The 24,408-nt window shown below is 42.3% G+C and overlaps 1 protein-coding gene across 4 annotated transcripts in view; it reads right to left on the reverse strand.

Moving 5' to 3' along the window:
* The window catches only part of PPP4R1 (protein phosphatase 4 regulatory subunit 1), a 95,138-nt gene that overhangs the window by 13,057 nt on the left and 57,673 nt on the right, over positions 1–24,408 (reverse strand). For all 4 annotated transcript variants that reach the window (XM_075125314.1, XM_048840254.2, XM_048840253.2 and 1 more), the window contains 6 exons: positions 24,177–24,323; positions 21,007–21,114; positions 19,894–19,959; positions 8,858–9,016; positions 7,758–7,888; positions 6,900–7,432 (listed from right to left, as the gene is read on the reverse strand). In XM_075125314.1, coding sequence (XP_074981415.1) covers positions 6,900–7,432; positions 7,758–7,888; positions 8,858–9,016; positions 19,894–19,959; positions 21,007–21,114; positions 24,177–24,323 — 1,144 coding nt within the window. The remainder of the gene's footprint in view (positions 1–6,899; positions 7,433–7,757; positions 7,889–8,857; positions 9,017–19,893; positions 19,960–21,006; positions 21,115–24,176; positions 24,324–24,408) is intronic.

Genomic DNA, 24,408 nt, shown 5'->3' on the forward strand with positions numbered 1-24,408 from the left:
AGTCCCGCAATAGAGGAAACCAGCGAGGATGGTAAGTGAGGGAGTCTCATGTTGGCTTCCATTGCCTCAGAAGGCCAAAACAGCACTGGAGCTAAGGGAGTATCTGTGTAGGAGGCAGGAAACCCAAGAACGAGAGGCTGCGGAGGCAACAGTATCTTTATAGAAGTATCTTTTACAAAAATGTGACAAACTACTTATGTTGAGGTTAGGTAAATAAACAGATGTGTGCACATTCTGTAACAGGCAGAACACACACAACAGTTTATTGGCAATTATAGTTAAAAGAATACGAAAAGTAAAGGGTGGGAATAGGTTTGACTTTAGTTTTTAAACTATTATTGACTGATTTAAAAAGTTGTACTTTTAAATTTTATGAGATCAGCGGAACATATTTTTGGGGACTAAATGAATGAGTTGCAAAAGTGCAGTTAGCTGCATCCCTGTAAATCTAAGTGGAGAGCAGGACTGCTAAATCTTCCAACTGAGAATATAACGGTAGGTCTGGGGTCCTGGAAAATACACATTCAGATGCTCCCACGCTGCAAATTGCTAGAAGGTTGACTGGTCCCATTATGCTGAACTAATTCTGAACAAAGCAACTCTTCTGGAAATGCAGACGCAGCATGAGAGAGAGTAGGTTATTCAGTGACAATTGTAAGTCTCAGTCAGGACTTAGAAATTTTTGATCAAGCTCTGAAAACAGATAAAAATGAAATATGAAATTTCACTCCACCTGGCCCTTCTTGCCACTAGTCTCCCCACCACAAATTAATTAATTCTGTCTGTCTGTCTCTCTCTCTCTCTCTCTCATACCTCCCCAATCTTATTGATGAATTCCAGGCTCTACTTCTACTCCAAATGAAGGGAATTACAACTTCTACTCCAAAGAAACTACTGGGCCCTCTATTTCTTTGCACAGACACTCTAGGACTGCAGGACACACAGAAGATGCTTGGCCTCCCAGCAACTCTTCTCCGTATAGTCCACTTGGCTCCTCATTCCCCTTCTCTTGACGTGAAGCCAGTACTATCTGGTGTTTCCCTGCTTCTCTCCTTTCCTTCCTCAAAGAGCAGCAGCACCTGCCTTTCTGCTCTCTGCCTATCACCTTCCCTTCCTGGAAAGGAACAAGCGGCTCAGGGATTGCTCTACTTTGCCTTCCACACCCACTTCTCTGCTCCTGTCAAAGCAGCAGTGATTGGGCTGCTCTCTTCCTCTCCTCTTCCCTCCCTTCCAGGGAAGGAGCAAGTGGCTCTCCAGTCCAAATCAGCACACTTGCTTGAGCTAAAACTCTACTACCCTTTTTTCAAGGCCTCTCCAATACTGTGTACACATTCTGAAATTAAACAATTGCATCTGTTTTTATCATCCGCCTCACTCTACCTCCCATCTTGGAATTTTGTCTCATTTATCCTTGCACATAAATTTACTCACATAAGGCCACCAGAATTTATCAAAAGCCAGATTAATTTGTATGGCACACCTAACCTTTTTTTACAATTATGACGGACTGTTACATAAAGCAGAATTACAACTCAGAACAATATTAAACACTAAATACACAGCTAGACAACTGAGACACACACAATGGTGTGGGACAGGTAAGTAACATCACATGTGAAGGTCAAACATGAACTGTGGTCTTATATCTCTGGGATGGTCTCTAGATGGGGGTAAGAACAGCAGGAGCAAATGAGTAAGGATTTGGTCATTATGTAGCCTAGCCAGTTCTGTAACTGACAAGCATGTAATAAAATACTTGAAAGAAAACAGTTACAGTAGGATTGTAGTAATCCATACTGACAAGGAAGCCCACTACAAATTACTAAGTAAACAAAAAAGTACTAATACTGTACATGAAATGCATCAGGTTCATTAGAAAGTATAATTTAGTTTTAATTAATACCATATTTCATATAACACTATTAAGTTATCTACAGTAAACTTTGTAAAATTAATGAGAATTTGATAATTAGAGACCTCACAGTAGTATTCAGTTGTTTCTTCTTTACTGAGAAGTGAGGGAAAGACCCCCGTTTTTTTTAAATGCACAAACAACAGATATATGGATAAACAAAATGAATGAGTTTCTACTATAAATTAAAAAGGGAAAGCGATTACTAGCTCTTATCAGACTATTTAGGCATGAAATGTTATTCCAGATTTTCAGGAGAGTTAATTCTTGTGAGGCAAAAAAACTGAAGAAATAATTCAACTGAACTTTATCCCAATGCACATTTAAAAGAACTTATCTTTCCTCTCCTCCCCCACAACCAGAACCAACATCAAAATATAGGCCTTTCGTTTTCAGTTAAAATTAAAGGAAGATTAAGGGTCTTTTTCTAAATAGATAATGTATATAGATGCACGACACTTCAAATTTGTGTGTTTACAGAAAAATACATAAATAACTCAGAAGAAAAAAATTCGTCTACATGGCAGCACATCTTCCCTCTTTATTTTCTGCAGTTTCTCTTTTCTGCTTCTCTTGTTTTCACTCTTTTGCTTTCTGTTTCTTTCCTTAGTGTTCACCCATTATTAGCAGACAAAAAAATGCTCCTGTGATTATTTTAAGTGCTATAATGGTGCAGGTACTGTATTAAAAAAAAAGAAAAAAATCTATCCCGAAACACCTATTAGGAATTTCAAATTCTTTTGAGGCTGCTCTAATGATAACACACAAACAAGAGTTTTTTCCCAACTTTAACTGATATTTATTATAGGTGGATCTAGTAGAGACACACATACTTAAGGTTGACAGATATTTTCCATTATAAGCCCCTATGTTCTGTTGCCTGGGGTTTTGCCAAACTATTCATTGGGGGCTGAAATTTTCCATGTCAGGTATCTGCTTCAAACTGAAGTTTTGGGTAAGTTTCAGCTGAAATGATTCCGACATTTCTGAGAATGAGATTATGAGAAAATGTTCTTTTACCCATATTTTAAAAAAATTCTTATAACTATTGTGTTGAGAAACTCTAATTCCTCCATGCTTTGGAGCAGGGACTTGTAATTTGGCAGGGTGACTGGTTTGTTGACAGGTATATGCCTTTTGCTGTCCCCATGAAAATTTGCCCAAATTTAGCCAAGTTATAAGCCTCTGAAAAATTGCAGTTCGCACATGCTCAAAAGAGGCTTGTTTGGCAGCTAAGTTCTCTGAAGATTCTGTTTGCACTGAGCATGCTCATGGCTGCAGGGGTTGAGCAGGACTTCCCTTACAATTGCTCCTCCGGGCTGCTGCGGCACCAAGCACAGGAATTGAGAGCAGGAGATTCTCTCTCCTGTACTACTGATGCTGGCACCCAAGTGTATGGAGAAGGAGGAAGCAATCATACTGGAATGCAAAGGGGCGAAGAAGGGGCGGGAGTGTTTGCAGGACCCAGAGGGGAGGGAGACAAGAGTCAATTGAGAGGGAGTTAGGAGGTACACAGATGCAGAGGGGGACAGTGACAAGCTGGGGGCACAGGAACAGAATGGTCTGTAACCTCTAGACAACATTCCCCTATAGAAACTGGAATTGAAATCAGGTGTCCTGCATTTCTACATTCCTCTGCTATTAGTGAATAGCTGTGAAACCTACTGGCAAAGTGAGTTTCTCATCCCCCTCTCTTGGCTGGTCCAATAGAGGGTAACAGTCTACTACTGCCAGCTACTCTGTGAGGTAGAGTGCTCTAGGACCATGCTGTAGTCCAAAGGTCTGAACCCTGCTGATACTTAAGTTGTGCGTCAATATGGTTCCATGTCTTAGAATTTCTTTTCACTTTTTTCCCCCCCCAATTAGGAAATTTCCTATAAAACTACATTAAAAAACATTAAAGCTGGGTTGCCTGTGAAATCTTAATTTGGCCCCCATGTGTGTATGTGTATGACCAATGGGTCATGTAAAGGTTCTAGATGGGTGACCCCAGGGGTATGGAGGTGGAAGGAGAGCTTAGCCTCCACTTACCCCACACTCACCTCGCAGCAGTGGCTCCCGTCCTGCAGTGCTGGACCTGGCTCCCCACTCCAGAAGTTGGGACCTGGCACCACTCAGGTTTAGTCCAGCCACTGCGAGGTGAGCGCTCTCTCTCCAACTGACCACCCCTCTGGGCCTCTCCTCCACACCAAGCCAGGATAGGGTTGCAGTGCTAGGGTGGAGGGGCTGCTGCAGGTGGTCAGTGTCCCTTCAGAAGGGCAAGGTGGAGGCGACAGCAGCAGAAGAGAAGGATGCTGGCCTATGATTTTGGGGCCCTCCCCATGTTTTGGAGCCTGGGTGGGTCACAAAAAAAAAAAAAAAAAAAAAGGCAAAATGCACTTAGTGGGTCACCTTAATAAGAAGTTTGGGAATCACTGTGTTATTATATAGTCTTTAATTTCCTGAAACATACTGGTTTTCCACATAACCCTTGCCCCTCTCCATGCACAGGAAGACAGTGCTCTGGAACGAATAAGGGCTGGGTAGTTAATAAGGCTGTTGTCTATAAAATCCCTGGCTCATTTGTTGCAGAAGTTGGAAGGTGTCTGATATAGCAGGGGACTGCAGGTCACAATTAAAGAAACTGAATTCCACCTTGGAGTACTGAATTCTATCCCTGTCTCTGGTACAGAGTTCCTGTGTGACGCTGGGCAAGTCACTTAAACCTCACTTTTCATAGGTGGCCACTAAAATAGCATCTTCCTAGTTTTCTGGGTGCCCAAAGTGAAAAACCTCCTTTGCAGATGTGCTGAGCATTGACTCAAATTGGCTGGCGCTGTGCTGTGAACATAGAGAATGCAAAATATTCCGGAAAATCAGGTGTCTCAAATTGGGCATCTGAAATTAGTGGACACTTTTGATAATTTTGGCCTTAATCTCTCTCTGTCTCAATTCCGCATCTGTAAAATGGGGAAAGTAATATTACCCACTCTTACACGCGTGTTGTGAAGATAAATTCATTTGTTTTATTTGTAAAACACTCTTTTAAGATAGTGAAAGTGACTATAAAATTAATGACAGGTTTCAGAGGAACAGCCGTGTTAGTCTGTATTCGCAAAAAGAAAAGGAGTTCTTGTGGCACCTTAGAGACTAACCAATTTATTTGAGCATGAGCTTTCTGATGAAGTGAGCTGTAGCTCACGAAAGCTCATGCTCAAATAAATTGGTTAGTCTCTAAGGTGCCACAAGAACTCCTTTTCTTTTTATAAAATTAATAATTTTGTATTCAGTGCAGGATTTAGATGGCGTGCATTCAATAAGCTCTAAGGCCATACATTTAATGAGGGGAATAAAAAGAAATATTGAGTAACTACCCATCGCCTGATTGAGGCAGGGGAACTGTATGAAAAAAATAGTATGTGATCACATAACTAACGACTGTATCAGAATGCATATGAACAAGGGGGTCAAACTGTTACTGCACAGGCACCCTAGTTCAGGCATTTCCTAACTTCTGAGTATTTGGATTTTGCATCTTTAGATTTCCTTTCATGTAGTTTTCTTGGATCAGACAGACAGACACACACACAGAACTGCACCTGTGAGCTTCTTTACACTGAAACCATCCTAAAGTGCAGCAAGACAATTGCTCTGGAATGAGACCAGCCAACTTCAAAGCACAGATTCAGAAACAATCTTGTAATACCGAGCACCTCTGAGTATACAAATGCATTAGCTAGGTAGATCCTCATGAAACAGTTTAATATACATTTTGTAGCTGTGTAGAACAAGTCTCTAGAGTCAAACCTAAACAGCACTGGCTAATGTGCTTATTAAGAGAGAAGTTTAAATAATGTGCTTCTCACCAGTAACTGAACTAGTACATTTTTCTAGACCCCATCCTTCTCATCCACCCCTTACAGAGCAATGGGCTAGAGTTTTCTCAAAGCAGAACATTTTCATCTGCTGATTTTACAGTAGATTAAACAGGAACAGGCCAAGTCTAATTAAAGTTAGGCTATCAGTGTGTATCCTGTGTAATTAGTGATAGGAGAAAAACCAAAGTTTCAGGAAAGCATCCAAGCATGGCTGCTTATTCTGACAGGCGTTTCCCACCCCTCTTTTCTTCCCTCCTTTAAGAGTGTGCTCTTCTAGCCTACAGGATTCTTTTGATCAAGAATACTCCAATCTCCATGGCCACTTTCCAAGCCACAGTGCCAGATTTGCTGCTGCCCTTTTTGAATTTGGCATGCTTTAAGACTTCTGCATTGCAGCAATCCCAACAAATCTGTGAAGCCACATAAAGGGCAGCAGATTATTAAAAAGAAGGTAGGGGACAGCACATTCATTACACTTCAATCTCACAAGATGTGTGTGCATTTAAGAGTTGGACAGGATTTGGGTCACTTCTAACCTTGCCCTGACCATAATCCTGGCGCAGATCAGCAGGCAATGAAAGTTGCTATAGAAGAGGTTCTGGAAACATGGATACCGTAAGGCTATTTCCTTAAAAAATAAACTTGATTGTTCAGAAGGTGAAAACATTGTTACATTCAGGCCTTGATTTTTCAAAAGGGCCTCAATCTGGCTTCCTATTTTGCACATAACAACTGCATATGCAACACTGAGCACAATGATTCGCAGCACTCAGGTGACAGCCTGATTATATTGACAAATCAAGTAGTTAGATATCCAAGTACTAAGAATTACAGGTGCAATTATTGTACCTGCAGTTATGCACTCGCAATAAACAATGGGAGCAGAACTGCATCTGTACAATCAGAGGCTGCTTTTCAAAAATAAGAATGTTTTGGTTTGTCATCCTTTTTCACAGTTAAATTAAAACAGCTAGAACCAATTTTGTTAAACTCCAAAAGCATTAATTCTTCTGAATTTTTTTAAAAAGCTTCATTCAAAAGGTTAAAAATGAAAACCTCCACAGCAAAACATTAATTATTACACAAAAACATTTCCAGACACTAACTATACACAAATATCTTCACTATACCTTTAACATCTGGATCATCAACATGAGGCTCCAGATTTTCTATCATTTCTTCCAGCTCCTTCCTCGTGGCCATAGTAATGTTTGAAAACACTGGTACCGTCACGTCTTTTGTTCCTTCCCGAATTTCTGGGTTGGACATTATCTGATCAGTTTGCTGAAGCTCTAAATCAATATCTATTTCAGGAAGCGGAGTCCTCCAGAAATGGAAAGAGTTGTACAATTCCTGTTCTGAGAGGGAGGTTTCCTGGGACCTCAACCCAGATTCCTGCAGTGTTGCTATACTACAGAAGTTAGAACTTTGATCATTCTCATCAGCTATTTCCCCACAAGATTCTGAAGACAAAGTGCAACATAAGAATGTCTCAGTCTGGTAATCAGTTTCACTCTGAGAATTACTTGGCACAGGGTTATGGTCTTCCATGGTGTTTTCAAGTTTTATTGTAAAATCACTAAAATCAGCATCTGAAGGCGGCTTCTCTGTCCTGCTATGTACATCCTCTGTTGTGACATCTTCTGTATCCCTGATCTTTTCACTGTTGGGTGTCAAAGAAAATAGGCATAAGTTTTAAAAAAACCCAACATACTGGTTATAAATTTAGACACTTATGAAAGTTTATAGTCACGTTCTTATTTTAGTATTTATAGAATTAGTTTTACTTACTGGATAGCTGACCTAAGTGAAGTACCCTAAATAACTGAACAACAACTTAGCTAAAGAGGGTTCCATTGGCCAATTTTTGGCAAAAGTTCTGGTGTCTTCACTAACAATGTGGGTATCAAATTAAAAGAAAAATTAAAGTCTCCTAAGCAGCAATATCTATATGCAAATGAAAACTACAAAACCAAGAAAATTCATACCTATCTTCCTCTGCAGATCTATGATCCTCTGTGTTCTTACTTTCTTCTTCTTTAAAAAAATGACCACTGCTGGATGGGTTAGCAAAAGTTGATATGAAAGGCCCCAGGGACTGAAAGGCAGCTTGGCGGACCTAGAGTAATGGGTTCCAGAGAAAATAATTTAAATACAGCTGTTGTATAAATACACCACCAGCTGTTAGGAATGGGAAGAGTTGTAAGGGCACTGGGGAAAGTGACAGGAGAGACTTGCATCTGGGAACAGTGCCAACAAGCTGGATATGGGAAAGTGCCAGGCAAAAAGCCTTGAGCAGGGGAAGATTGGGGTGAGACATGAAATAGAGGAGGCAGACAAAGTGGTCAATTCACAGACCATTATATACATCTTCACATTGACTGTGGTTGACAGCATGCTTCACCCTCCCACACTATTTCAATGTTTAAAGTGAGTAAGTCTGAACGCCAACCAAGTGGAGGATCCAAGCGACTGTAAAGCTGGTTTAGTGGAAACACCATATTTTACACTGTCAGGAATTTAAGTTGATTCAATAAGAACCACAGGCTTGAATTCCATTTACTTCTGGTGAGCCTCTCTCACCTCCATTTCTATTACTTCTTTCATTGTACCTGATTATGGCTCACATGCCTTCTCAGAGCCAAAGAGCTGGTGCTCCGGGGCACTAAGGCTTCCTTTTGGCTCTGAGAAGGAGCCCCCTGTTGACAACCCTAACACAGATTTGAAGGATGGATTTTCAAGGGGGGAGAGGAGAGAATGTGAAGTACGGAGAAAAAAATCTCAATATATTCAATTTAATTACATCTGCAATTTTCTGATATTCCTCGTGATAAGCAGACTTTTGGCAACACTGAATAGCAGGGAAGCCTGCAACTCCACATACCTTTTCTCAATGGAAGGGTCCAGTACATTTTACCAGAATAATGTAGAACAGCATTCCTCCAGTCAGCAAAACCACCATTATACATAATTACTTGACAAAATCATGCACATGAAGAAGATATTTATCTCTAAAAAATTAACATGGGGTATCAAAGAAAAAGCGAACAGAAAAATAGTTATTTGATAAATAAAACAAAACTCTTACCCATCGTGACGGGTCACTGATCAGATTGATAAAAAGCGTTGACAGTTTTGTCCGCCGGACCTCCTGGGATGTTGCACATGAAACTGCCATGAAGCATTCTGCACAAGCCTTCCGAACTCCCCAAACATTATCAGAACAGAGCTGGAAAAACCTTGGTAGCTATATAAAACACAGTAAATAAACATTTATGCAAGCTTTAATAGGGGTTACTTGTTCCAATTTATGCTCCTTTACTTCACTACTTCCCTTGTTAAGATTCTTTGTCCTGCTGCTCACAACAGGATCTGTTTATATAGGTTTTGCAAAGCAAAAGGGCATGCCATTTCTACTATCCTCTTAATTAGATCTCCTCAAATTACATCTGAAGGATGGACATCAAAGTTCGCACCTGGATACAAAACACTCTTTTTGACGGCTAAGTATTTCCTTTAATTCTCTCTTACCACTGTCTTTCTCCTATATACAAATAACTCTGTCCATAAACTAAAAAAGCATTTCAAAAGACAAACTCTTCATTATGCAATTCCTTTTGAAAAAGGTAATATTAAAGGGACACAATCACACTTGTGTCTGACAACTTTACCTACTATTGTCAGAAAACATTTAAGATTACTATAGCCATTGGAAAGAGAAGATTCCCAATTAAAAGCAAATGATGAGCTTCTTCAGAAAATGGAGAATCTCTCCTTTATAATGATATAAAACTCCCATTGCTAGCTCTTATAGGTTGTGAACATCAGACTTTAAACCTGTCACTGCCTATCAACAGAACACTGCCCATTCTGGTTCTTCGGTGAAAAATTCCACATTTGGTGCAAGGAAAGGAGAGGTTACTCACCTCATGCAGTAACTGGAGATCTTGGAGATGCGTTCCCCTATGGGTGCTCCACTTCAGCGGCACCTGTGCCTTTGATCAGAGATTTTCAGTAATACTGCCCGTTTGGCCTGCAAATACACTCCAGACACCCTCATGCCCTATACTAAGGATATATGGAGCTGCATGAGCAAACCACTCTCAGTTCCTTCTCTACCACAAGGTCCCCGCGAGACAAAGCTCTGAAGTAGAGGGGAAGGAGGGTGGGTAGTGGAGCACAACTAGAGAGACACCTCTCAAAGAACTCTGATTATTGCACAATGTGAGTAATGACTACTTCTTCGAGTAGTGTCCTTATCGGTAGTATCACTTCAGGCATCCAAGAGTATCCCTTGGAGGAGGAGAGAGCTTTGGAGCTGGATCCAACAATAAAGAAAGGACTATTGTGCCAATAGCAGCTTCTGATCTAGAGGCATATATCAGGATATTGTGTTTGGAAAAAGTGTTCACTGATACCCAGGTTGCCATTTGGCAAATTTCAGCAATTGATACATTTTTAATAGTACTATGGAGCTAGTTTGGGATCTCGTAGAATGGGCTTTTATTCTCAAAGGGGGCTGAACATTAGCAGCCTGGTAACAAACAGGAGCACAACTGGAAACCCACTTTGAAAATCTTTGGGTGGAGATTGTGAATCCTTTAGTTCTGTCTGCAACTGAAAGAGTCTTGTAGACTTTCTAAATGGTCTGATCTGTCCAAATAGAAGGCTACTCCCTTCTAACATCCAAGGTATGCAAGGCAACTTCTTCACTAGTCTAATGTGGCTTTGGGACAAAACACAGAAAGATCAAGAATTTAGTTAATGTGGAAATTGGGGGATATTTTAGAATGTGGGCGTAATGGTACCTTATCCTTGAAAAAAAAAATAAGATGGGATGGAGAGGGATCAGCCATCATTACGCCTAATTTTCTGACTCTGCAAGCAAAAGTGATGGCCACTAATATGCCATTCTCATAGATAAGTTCAGCAGAGAACACAGCTAGTGGCTGAAAAGGAAGTTTCAGAAGACAATTAAGGATCAAGTTCAAATCCCATACGGACACAGGCTCTCTGATATGGGGAAAAAGTTTAAGCAATCACCTCATGAATCTTGCTGTTGTGGGATGAGCAAAGACTGAAAACCCCTGGGGACTAAAAGGCAACAAAAGCTGACAAATGAACTCTGATAGAACTCATCAGAAAGACCTGACTTCTTTAAATCCAATCAGTAATCAAGAACAGTGGAAAGAGAAGAATGAAGAGATCAAGAGTTGCTGGATACACCAATGGTAAAATTTCTTCCATTGTTGAAAGTAATTATCTCTAGTAGAGATCTTTCTGCTGTTCAATAGGACCTGTCAAACAGGAAATCTCTCTCTCTCTGAGAATCAAGCGTTGAGTCAGAGGATGGCCAGGTTGGAATGGAGAGTCCAACCAGCGTTCTGAGACAGCAGATGGGAAGTGGTTGGAAGTTTCAATGCTGGACAGGAGGCAAAGTAAATCAGGTAAGTGTGCCAGACCTGCCTCAGCCAAGTTGGTGAAATTAGAATGACTCCATCTTTGTCTTGTTTAACACCCTCAGAATCAACGATGTTAGAAGAGATAGAGAATACCTCTCCTGCAAGGAATGAGAAAGGTGTTCCCAAGGATTGATAACCCAGTCCTCTCAAGCACAATTTTCTTGCACTTTCTGTTGGCAGGCGTTGCAAAGAGGTCTACTTTCAGAAACCTGGAAAAAAACTGAGAATCCAAGAGTCCAGTTCCCACTCGTAATCTTGGAAGAAACATCTGCTCAGATCATCAGCCATGGTGTTTTGCAATGCCTGGAAGATAAGAGGCTGAAATGAGGGTGTGATTGGCTATAAACCAGTTCCACAGCTTTATTGCTTCAGCACAATCATCCCTCACTGACAATTTATATAGAATGTACAGATTATATTATCTGTCATGACTTTGATGGACTGGCCCCTGATTAAGGAAAGGAAGTGGATACAGATGTTCCAGACTGCTTGTAATTCTAGGAGGTTGATCTGTAGGAGACACTCTTGAGGCAACTATCTGCCTTGGACAGTGTCCCCCCCAGGTGTTTGTCCCTTTGCACAAGTGATGCATCTAAAAGTTATGGTGATAGTAGAAGAGGGTGGGTGAAAGGAACTCCAGTACAGACTCTGAATGGGTTCTTCCACCTACTGAGCAAGTCTAGCGCCTGATGGACAGGCACCAGCTTGATTGGGATACAGACTGTTCTGAGCCACCCCTGGAACCAGTGAAGTTGTTGTGGCATGTTGTGTTACAAAATTACAAGCTGCCATATCACCAACAAGTTGAAGGCAATTTCTTGCCATTGACTGGGGGCTTATTTGTATCTTGACAACAAGGCTTGTCAGTGTAATAAATTTGTGTGCAAGAAGGTAAGCTCTGGACGCTAGGGCATCCAGAGAAGCTCCTATGAAGTTTACCTATTGAACTGGAGTCAAATGGATTTTTTGATGTTGAGTTGAAATCCTTAATTGTAGAATAGGCTCACGGCTGTCTGTACTGCAGAGAAGACTTCAATATATGGTTGGCCCTTGAAGAGCCAATCGTCAAGGTAGGGGAAGACTATTATTCTCCACAGATGAAAGCGAGCAGCTACTACCGCCAGGACTTTGGAGAAAAATCTTGGAGCAGATGACAGTACAAAGGGGAGCACTTGATATTGGATGTGATCCTGGCCAACTCTGAAATGAAAAAACCTCTTGCAAGGGAGTGAATGGAGACATGAAAGTATGCATCCTGAAGGTAGAGGGCCACAAACCAATTCCCAGAACCTGATGATGGAATTACAGCAAAGAGAGTTGCCATCCTGAATTTCTGTGTTTCATGAAGGTATTCAGAACTCTGAAATATAATTTTGGTCTCCGTTCTTTTTTGAACCAACCACTACATTACTTGGAATAAAATCCCTTCCATTTGTGCTGAACTAGAACTGGGTCTATGGCCCCACTAGATAGAATGGAGATGATTTCCTATCTCAGCAAATGTTTGTGAGAAGAGTCCCTGAGTGGATGGGGTGAGGGGTAGGATGCGGATGAAATGGATGGAGTAACCAAATGTTATAACCTCCAAAACTTATTTATCAAATGCAATTTTCTCCCATGCACTTCAAAAATGGGAAAGAGTGTCTCCCAAGGGAAGAGGGTGAGTAGTGTAGTACAGCTGAAGATCCCTGAGGTGGAGGCATTCTGGACCCTCAACCAAACCCTCAAAATTGACATTTCAATGAGGTGGCGGCCTGTGTGGTGGCAGTGGTCGTGGTGGAAGGTCTCCTTCAAGTGGTTTGGCAGGTCTATGAAAGCCAGAGAATTGGACTGGATGGGACCGCTCTGCCATTTCATACCTACTAAATTTTCTTTTACTTGCAGGTTTACATATATCAAGAGACCCGAGTGTGGCCCTGGAATCTTTCAAGGTGTGCAAGGATTCACCAGTGGATACACTGAAAAGTTTCAATCCACGAAAAGAAAGGTCTTCTCTGGTACTTTGGACCTCCCTAGGAAATCCCAACAGTTGCAGCCAAGATTCTTGATGGATGACGATAGCAGCAGAGATGCAACAAACTGCCATGTGTGCTCCATCTAGGGAGGCTTACAATGATATCCTTGCTAAGAACTAACCCTCTGCTCTAATAGTCTGGAACTGTTCCCGATGTTCAGAGAGAAAAAATGGTTACCTACTTCTTCGTAACAGTTGCTCTTCAAGATCTGAACCATGCTCATGTCCATTCCATTCTAGGGGTGCACGCGCCCACGTGCGCGGTCGTCGGAGATTTTTGCCTTAGCAGTATCCGTAGGGTTGGATGTGGTGCCCCCTTGAGTGCTGCGCTCATGCGTCGGTGTATCAGGCACCGCCAGCCCTACGCCCTCTCAGTTCCTTCTTACCGGCAACTCCGACAGAAGGGCAGGAAGGCGGGTAATGGGAATGGACATGAGCAACACATCTCAAAGAACAACAGTTATGAAAAGGTAGGTAACTGTTTTTTCTTCTTTGAGTGCTTGCTCATGTCAATTCCATTCTAGATGACTCACAAGCAGTGTCCATGGTGGTGGACTTGGAGTTCACGGTCATGCCGATTGCAGACTGCTCTGCCAAAGCCAGCATCGTCTCGAGTTTGCTGGGTAAGTGCATAATGAGATGTAAACGTGTGGACAGAAGACCAGGCAGCGGCCCTACAGATCTCCTGGATTGGCACCTGCGCCAGGAAGGCCAATGACAACGCTTGCACCCTTGTCGAGTGTGCTGTCAGGATTCCTGGTGGAGGCACTTCTGCCAGCTCATAGCAGTAGCGGATGCAGGCCGTGATCCAGGACGAAATCCTTTGTGCAGTGTAATAGAGCCGGACTCACCCAACAGCGCCTCCTGCTGGTTGTCCTTGGGAATTAGCTCGTCAGCCTCTGGAGCGCCCTCTGCCGTCTTGATGATCTGCCTTACCGCCGGCCCCAGTCCCTCCCAGGACCTGGTGCTGCCCCTGGGCAGTAAACCCCAACAATCCCTGAGGGTCTCCCCCCCCTTGGGAACTCCCACCCACTACCTCCACCTCGCCTCAGTCTTGGCTACTACCAGTTATCGCTTAGCCCTGCTCCACAGGGCAGACTGCAGTGTATCAGCTACTCATCACAGGCGAGGGGATTTGGACCTGCTGCCTCTGTCTACCCATAGGTTGCCCCTTGCAACCCCAGTACCTAAGAGGCCCAAATCTAGGCCTCGCAGCCTGGGGGTTTCCAGGTCGGAGCTCCCCTGCTCCCCTGGCCTTTCCCACTCAGCCCTGCTCCACTCTAGGTACTCCCTCCGGTCCCTGCAGCCAGGCCCTTCCCTCTCTGAACGCAGAGAGAGACTCTAAGCTTCAGCCTAGCAGCCCCTTTATAGGCCCAGCTGCAGCCTGATTGGGCCATGGCCCAGCTGTGGCCATTTCCCCAATCAGCCTAGCTTCTCTTGCCCTCAGCCCTGGCTCTCCGCCAGGGCTGGCTTTTAAACCCCACCGGGCAGGAGCGAGTAACCACCCCACTACACACAGACATTGGGCGACCTTTCATTCTGTCTGCCATCACAACGAACAACTGCGTTGACTTACGGAACAACCTTGTTCTATCTACGTAGAAGGCCAGCGCCCTTCTGACATCCAGCAAGTGCAGCCTGCGTTCCTCCTCTGATGTATGAGGCTTTGGAAAGAAGACAGGTAAGTGTATGTCCTGGCCAGTATGAAACTAGGAAACAACCTTGGGCAGAAACACTGGGTGCAGCTGCAGCTGCACCTTATCCTTGTAGGAGACCTTGTAGGGCGGTTCTGAAGTAAGCCTCCTGATCTCGAACACCATACAGGCTGATGTTATTGCAACCAGGAACAAAACCATCCGAGAAAGAAGCAGGAGAGAGCAGGAAGCCAGGAGACCCCAGGAACCTTGACAACACGAGATGTCCCAGGGAGGGACAGGATCCCAGACATGCAGGTAGAGACGCTCCAGACCTTTCAAAAACTGGCCCGTCATGTCGTGAGCAAAGATCAACCTGCTTTGGAATGGAGCGTGGAGAGCCAAGATAGCGGCCAGTAGGACCTTGATCAATGACAGAGACAAACCTTGGAGTTTGAGGTGCAGCAAATAATCCAGGGTCTCCTGCAGTGAGGCCTTCTCAGCCCAGGCATGTCATTCCAAGGCCCAGCACGTGAACCTTTTCCACTTGGCCAAGTCAGTCGCTCTGATGGACGGTTTTCTGCTACCCAACCCAGGCCGAGCATTCCCATTCGTCCACATTCAGCTGTCAAGTGCAATGCCGCCAGGTTTGGGTGCAGAAGACTGCCATGGCTCTGGGACAGCAGATCTGGCTAGAGGGGTAGCTGCAGTGGGGCAGCTACCGAAAGATCCAATAGCATGCCGAACCAGTACTGGCGAGGCTATTAGGATAAACTTTGCCCTATCCTGTTTGATCTTCACTAGGACTCTGTGAATCAACGGCACTGGTGGGAAGGTGTACATCAGAGCCCCCGACCACAGGAGGAGAAATGCATCTGACAGGGAACCCCCGTCCATCCCCCAGATTGAACAAAATACGTGGCATTTCCTGTTCTGCCTGGATGCGAACAGATCCACCTAGGGAATCCCCCACTTCCAGAAGATTACACTGACCGCCTCTGGGTGGAGCGACCACTCATGGCAAGATGAGATGGTACTGCTGATGCGATCTGTTAATATGTTCCTGGTCCTGGGTAGGTGAGCGGCTACCAGATGAATGGCATGCCGCACACAAAAGTCCCAAAGGCGGAGAGCTTCTTGGCAAAGGGCCAATGAACCGGCTCCGCTGTGTCAGTTGATGTAATACACTGTAGCCGTATTGTCTGCCAGGACCTGTACCACCTTGCCCTTCAGGTGGGGCAAAAAAGCCTGATAAGCCAAGCAAACCACATTGAACTCCCTAACATTGATATGGAGGACCAGACTGTCCCACAACCAGCAGCCCTGGGTACTGAGCTCGCCCAGGTGGGTTCCCCATCCCAGGTCTGAAGCATCAGAGACCAGGGTCAGTGATGGAGCCATAGCCATGAAGGCACCTTCCTCCAACACCAACCCAGGGTTCAACTACCTACCCAGGGTTCTTGCCGCAGCCGGAGATGGAGCCTGGCATGACTGACCACTTATGTGCATGCAGCCATGTAGCCCAACAACTGCACGCAGGTGAGAGCCGTGGTGAGCGGGTGGTTCTTCATATGGGAGATCAGGTCTGACATGGCCTGAAAACATGCTGCTGGAAGGAAGGCTCTGGCTTGCGTGGAGTTGAGCCATGCCCCTATTATTAACAGACCCACTTCGCAGCAGGTGGAAAGCATCAGATCGAGGCTCCTCTGCACAAGTTCCCGAGACCGGCCCTTGATAAGCCAGTTGTCAAAATACAGGAAGACCTGGACCCCTTGACATCTCAGCTAAGCAACCACTGGCACCATACATTTTGTGAACACCTGTGGGGCCAATGAGAGGCCAAAGGGCAGCGCCGTGAATTGAAAGTGACGTCTGCCCACTATGAAACGGAGGGAATGTCTGACCTTGGAATATGGAAATAAGCATCCTTTAAATTGAGGGTGGTGTACCAGTCTCCCAGTTCCAGGGAGGGGATGATGGAGGCCAGAGAGATCATTCAAAACTGAGAGACGTGTTGAGGCAATGCAGGTCCAGAATGGGTCTGAGACCCCCTTTTGCTTTCGGAATTAGGAAGTACTGGGAATAGAACCCCTTTCCTTTCATGTCTCAAGGGACCTCCTCCACCGCCCCCAGGCGCAGGAGATTCTCGATCTCTTAAACGAGGAGTTGCTGGTGGAAAGGGTCCCAGAAGAGGGATGGGAAAGAGAGGGGATGGGAGGGAACGGCAGGGTCTAGCCCCTGAGATACTATGTCCAGCACCCAGCAGTCCTAGGTGACCCGCGACCAGGCTGAATGATAGGGATGAAGTTGGTCGAGGAAGGAACAAGGTGGATCCAGGGAATTGACTTGGGCATCGCTCTTGCATGCACCTTCAAAATGAGCACTTCTGCCCTACAGGATGCTTTGCTGAACTGGGCTGCACAGAAGAAGGAATGGCAGCAATGATTTAAACTTGTGTCTCTTTCCAGACCCCTGATGAGGCTGCCAAGGCCTTGGGGCAGGGGCGGCTGGAACTGCTTCTTTGGGACGCTACGGCAGATGACTCTGGTACCAAGGTATGCTTGCTACAGAAGGTCTTTAAGGAGCTTGAGGTCTTCAATGAACTCCAGATACTGTGGAAGACTGGCGCCTCAGCATGGGACATGAAGTCTCCAAAATGGTCAATCTTGACAGTGACAGAGGCTTTTTTTTTAAATGTAGGCTCTCTGTGAGGAGAGCCAGAACTCCTCTTCTTAGGAGCTTTACTGGTATCCTCTGTGTTCTTATCTTGCAAAGACCTAGACAAGCAGGGCATGGAGGTTGAAGGGGCACTGTGCTCACTTGGAGGCTGATGTATGTGGGGTATCTGAACCCGGATCTGAGGCAGGTTTTCGGGAGAATTCCATCATGAGGAGCCAAAGTTTAATCTTGTGGTTTTTTCGAGATCTGCTTTTAAAAGCTGAGCAGATCTTGCACTTGTCTGGAAGGCATGCGTCTCCTAGACAGCATTTACACCAGGAATGTCCTTTGCTAACTGGGATAGATTCCTGGCAGGCACAGGAACACCTGAATCCTGGCATACCGGGTCACTGATGACCCCGCAAGGCAAATCCCTCAAAAGGAAAAGGGAGAAAAAGGCGGTATTAAACAGAAAAACCCCAAACTAACTAAAAAGGTATGATTACAAAATAAATAAGGGAACTAACTAAACTAAACCTAGAACTAAGAACTCAAGACTAAGCTACAGCAAAGCTGAAACAGGCACAAAAAAACATGCCAAATCAAGCCCTTGTGTGGTTGGGAAGGCACTGTGGGCAGTTCACTTGAACAGCTCTACATACCCTCAGTATGGGGTACGAGGTTGTCCGGAACGTGTACACGGGCCAAATGGGCACTGCTCCTGAAAAATCTCTGATCAACCGGAAGTGGAGCACCCAGAGGGACACTACTCAAAGACAAAATAGTTTTATGGAAACTGGTTTTATAAAAATTGATGACTGAACTTTCTTAGATCTTTGGAATTTTTGAAGTAATCCCAGCAGAAATGGATTAGTGGGCAAGGTGCAGATGAGGCAATCACAGCATAAAGTTCATCACATGATTATCACTGTCTGTGGTATTGCAGCAAGACCAGCAGTGACTTCTATCAAGATAGCACTACAGTTTTCATCACAACCCTATTTTCAGTTGCTCAAGCAGTCTCCTTTTGTGTTGAAATTTTCCAGACTTTCTGACTAAAAAGTGGTTTGTAAAAAAATAAAATTTCAACAGAAGTCATTCAACTGTTTTTGAAGTACCAGAAGAGTGGAAAACAAACACTCCTTCCATCATGAAAAGAGATTCCTGACTTTTCTTTTTTAAAGCTCAGCAGCTGAAATAGTTGGGAACAAAATCTGAATTGTACCATGAAAAACGTAAGCAGATAGCACAAATTACCAAGGGGCTAAATAGAGCTCCTTCACAATTCGTAAAAGTGCTCAAGATGGAGCCCCACTCTACATTCCTATCAGCCTCTTAGAGGAGACAAGGTAACCCGATGGTGTCTACCCTACTAGTTTCAGATTGTGAGATGCACACATGCTATTTAAATATGTTATGGACTGTTATAAAGAGAACGTGATCAACTGTTCTCCACATCTACTGAAGGTAGGACAAGTAGTAATGGGCTTAATCTGTAGCAACGGAGATTTAGGTTAGATATTAGGAAAAAATTTCTAACTATAAGCATGGTTAAGCTCTGGAATAAGCTTCCAAGGGGTGGTTGTGGAATCCCCATCAATGGAGGTTTTTAAGAACTGGTTGGACCAACACCTGTCAGGAATGGTTTCAATTTACTTGGTTCTGACTCGGTGCAGGGGGTTGGACTTGATGACTTCTCGAGGTCCCTTCCAACCCTACATTTCTATGACTCTATTGCCAATTTTTTAAAAGCTAGAAGAGCTCTCAGTCCTGCAGCGTAAGTTCCTTTCTTGTCCCACCACCTTCTCTCTCCATTTTTATTTATTTTTTTTTAAAAAACCTTACTAAAAACTATATTAAATGTACATGCAAGCTGTGCTAGCACTCAAAATTCAGGAAAAGCCCAAGCTGAGGATATGCAGGCAACCTCAACTCTACACCCATATGCACAGGCCTAACAGCATTTGATCATTTCATGATCACATATTATTTTTCAAACAACTCCATATCTTACACATGTATCCGAGGTTGCAGGGGTGAAAAAAAAAAATTCTGTAGGACCATGTACTTCAGACGGAACTGATGAAAGTCATTTAAATACAAAATGTTCAGAAAATGAGTGATGAAAGAGGCAACGGTTCTGCATAAATAATGTTATGTAATGGTGTAAATGTATTGCAATACACTCTTTAAAAGGACAGAGTTCAGGTGCACGGGCAAACTTAACTTAGTCATTTCCCCACTTTTGAGTTCTCTTAGGTAGTTTATTTGTAAGCCAGGTGTTGAGAGGGTGAGGAGAATATATGTACACCTACAGCCATACCTCAACAACCTGACTTCTGTACAAAAGACTTACAAGCATTTCTTCAGTGGCTTGCTGCCCAACCACACTGCAGATATCTCCAAAATTGGCTGCACATACCTGCAGACAAAAATTAGAGATAAGTAAATTACATTCATTAAAAATAACTGATTTATGATCATTGCAATGTTTCATCATCTGCAAAGGTATTGTAACAGCCAGCACAACCACAATTTTAATATACTCCCCATGATAAAGTCAACCTGAAATCAAGTCAGTTTCAAAAAACGATTACTAGTAGTTTCAGGTACTACACCTTACACCTGCCAATTTGTGTGATTTTAAAAATCACAATTTATTATTTTTTAAAAAAATGTTTTATCTCCCCTTCTTCCATATGAAAGAACCCTACAAAGAATGTGGGACACTAACTAGATACAAAGGAGAAAGTGAAACTTATACACAAAATGTTATCAAATACACACAGTAAAACTAAAAAAAAAAAAAAAAAAAAATTAGAGAAAAATATCTTCTTCTGTAGTATCAGGTACTCTTTGGTACAAAATGGAACCAAATTACATAGCTGCAATGTCTGAATTCCATGGAAGCATTAATTTATTTTAATACCCTGATATTAAGCCAGTGATAGCCCAACAGGGGCCCTAAGCAGCAATATTTCCCGTGCGCGCGCACACACACACACACCCCTAAAACAAGCAAGTTCTTATAATAAAAAAGTGACTAGGGGGCCCTTTGAGCTGCTCAGGGCCCTAAGCAATTGCTTGGTCTGCTTATGCCCAGTGCCAGCTCTGCCTTGATACACCCTTCCTTCCTTCCCAGAGAGCTGTGGATCAGGCAAGCGAAACTGCATCAGTTTACACTTGATTCATGTTTTCAAGGTTATCTCCACACCCATAAGGGCTAGAAGCAAAGTTTCATTTTTAAATAAAAGCCAAGATTCTAGAATACAGTTCTGCAGCAATTTCCACAGCTGCTCAATCACAGAATATGTGGGGTCCTGTATCTTTCATTTATAGTTATCTTCGGTATTTCAGGTAACAACAGAAGATAAAAATAATTTCAGACAAATGTGGTTTTTAGGTTGACTATGTGCCTTTAAATCTAAAGTAAACAGCAGAACCAAACCAGACAGGGAAAAATTCATACCTTACGAACATGAAACATTCTGCAATCACAGCACATCTCACAAAACCTAGGAAGAATGAGTCTCTCTGTGATGTCTTTCCCCACCATGGAGGCCATTTTGCACATTATCTAATGAGAAGGAAAAACACAGATTAGGAATGCCTATACAACAGATAAACTAGTTTCACAAGCATTAAATAATGACCTTTTTGTATTATTAAAGTTGTAACTACAGTCAAGCTAAATCCTGATGCACATGATCCTGAATTTTTCTGATACTTGTAAATCTCATTTTGAAAAGTGTGTGCATTATGTAGGCAGCTCAGTTGATTATTTTCTTTCCCTGTGTCAAACTGCAATAGGGTATGCGAGAAACTGTTCTTCCCAATATAAAGCAACAAAATCAGAAGTTAAGTTATGGAAACAAGTGACTACAAGGCATTCTGGAAAGTTGGTAGGAATGAACTCTTAATATTAATGCGGCTATCTCACAATACTGTGTATTGAACAGTACAGAAATAGCAAATGGATTAGTCTTAAAACAGTCAAATGAGGGACTTCATTTCTCACCTCCACTTATTAAAGCACTTCAACACTTAAAAGCAATTTTCTGACATTTTAAACCAAACGTGCTTGATTTCTTGTTCTTTAATATAAAGTTTAGTATAATAAAATGATTCCCACAACCCTCAAAATATTCCATATTTACAGAGATTTCTAAAATTCTCTTTATTGCTCATTTGTGATGCCCTATGTGTAAGTTACTGAAAAAACTGGGTCATGGAGCAATTAGGCCAAAAAAAGTGACAATTTCTCCTTCTAATTGTTTTTCATTCTAATTTTTACCAAGGTTTTGTTAAGAAAAAAATGGAGGTAACTGAACATAACACTGTGATAAGCCGTGAGATCACTTTTGATGAAATAAACTATCCTTCAAAATCAACTTCCGATAATTTTCAAGTATACTTTGTTAATCTAAAGAAACTCATCTCAAGCATCATCAAAGCTTCCATACCTTCATAACAATGAAAATGGACAGTGTGAAGCAACTCAGTTGTAAATTTTATTCCACCTCACGTATGTTTACTTTTAGACTCTTTGAGGAAGGTACTGTCATTTATTGTATATTTGTATGGTGCCTAATACATTAGGATCCAACGTGGTTGTTGTCTTTTGGCACAAGCCACAATTTTAAATAAAATAAATAATAATATTTAATAAATATTAAGTGTTTTTGTTTCAAAGTGATTTACATAGTCCCAGGCAGACTATGAAGAGCTACAAGAGGATCTCTCAAAACTGGGTGACTGGGCCACAAAATGGCAGATGAAATTCAGTGTTGATAAATGCAAAGTAATGCACATTGGAAAACAATCCCAACTACACAAATAAAATAATGGGGTCTAAATCAGCTGTTACCACTCAAGAAAGAGATCTTGGAGTCATTGTAGATAGTTCTCTGAAAACATCCACCCAATGTGCAGCGGCAGTCAAAAAAAGTGAACAGAATGTTGGGCATCACTAAGAAAGGAATAGATAATAAGACAGAAAATATCATATTGCCCCTATATAAATCCATGGTATGCCCACATCTTGAATACTGCATGCAGATGTGGTTGCCACATCTCAAAAAAATATGTTGGACTTGGAAAAGATTCAGAAAAGGACAAAAAAAAATAAGAGGTATGGAACAGCTGCCATATGAGGAGAGATTAATAAGACAGGGACTTTTCAGTTTGGAAAAGAGACGACTGGGGGGGATATGACTGAAGTCTATAAAATCATGACTGGTGTGGAGAAAGTAAATAAGTGTTATTTACTCCTTCTCATAAGAAGTAGGGGGTCACCAAATTAAATTAATAGACAGCAGGTTTAAAACAAATAAAAGGAAGTATTTTTTCACACAACGCACAGTCAGTCTGTGGAACTCTTTACCAGAGGATTTTGTGAAGGCCAAGACTATAACAGGGCTCAAAAAAAGAACTGGATAAGTTCATGGAGGATAACTCCATTAATGGCTAATAGCCAGGATGGGCAGGGATGGTGTCCCTAGCCTCTGTTTGCCAGAAGCTGGGAATGGGCGACAGGGGATGGATCACTTGATGATTACCTGTTCTGTTCATATCCTCTGGGGCACTTGGGCCACTGTCGGAAGATGGGATACTGGGCTAGGTGGACCTTTGGTCTGACCCAGTATGGCCGATTTATGGTCTTATAGTGTAAAATGAAAATCTAGAACGAATAGAGTGGTTTACAATGCATTTGGCAGAAGGTGAGGATTTTCACGACATTTGTCATTATACTATTATAAATTAACTCATTAAATGGTTTAGTTAAATGATTAATTTTTATTCTTCAAAAACATGTATAATCTATGAGGACTGTTTAATAAATTTGTACCAGTTTAAACCACTGAGTTGCTGAACTTAGTCCATTCATTATTCTAAATTCCATCTGATAAAATTAATTCAAGCCTGTCTGAATGAGCATTATATTCAGAGATGCTGGTGGTGATAAAAGGGAGAACAAGCCCACAAAGTAAAGGTCAACACAATTCATGTACCAAGAATTCTCTACTAAAGAAAGGAACACAGTACAGAAACAATCAACTGCCAATGGCCATAAAAGGAGGCTCCCAAAACAGAAAACACTTTATCAGGTAATACAATTAATCTCCTGAGTTTCTTGTCCAGTTGGGTCTCTCTTCTTTTATGGAATGTACAAGTAATTTATTTCAAACATGACCCTGATTAGGTGCAATACAGTGCAAAGAATGCTAAGAATTAATTTACTGACAGCCATTTCTCTCTGAGGCACCACAATGGTAAGTGCCTTAGAAATACCCAAGTACCTTTATTAAAGCTAATGTTAAAAATTATATAATACACAGGTTAAGGAAAAAGAGTATCTGTACATCTTGGTATAGTGCTTAGATTATCCAAAAGTACAAAATTTGGTTTAAAAGTAATAAAATACATATAGTACATAATCTGAAATAACCCAAATTTAAGTGAATAAATTTAACGATACAGTTTAGATATGAGAATCTAAATACTCAGGTACATCACTCATGAAAAGTTATACATAGAGTTAGTTGTAGAAAGCAAATATATAGGAATGAGTGTATGTTACAACACCAAATGTTCACTCAAACCTTAGACCTTAAAGCTCAGTTTCACTGATTTACTCACAGCCACAGCCTCTGTCTTCACATCATCATTACTGTCTGGCGCAGTCAGTTCTATAAGAACAGGGCATACTTTGGTCTCTACATCATATCTCTCAATAAGTTCTTGTTCCAACAGAACTAGTAATGCTGCCTGACTTGTTTTTCTCACCTATCGTAGGAAAAACAAAGTGGAAACAAGAGTTTACAGGAGACAGTTTTTAGATATACACTGGGAGATATATAGACACGCCCTC

Source organism: Caretta caretta, chromosome 2 (assembly GCF_965140235.1).
Source record: "Caretta caretta isolate rCarCar2 chromosome 2, rCarCar1.hap1, whole genome shotgun sequence".
NCBI classification, from domain to species: Eukaryota; Metazoa; Chordata; order Testudines; family Cheloniidae; genus Caretta; species Caretta caretta.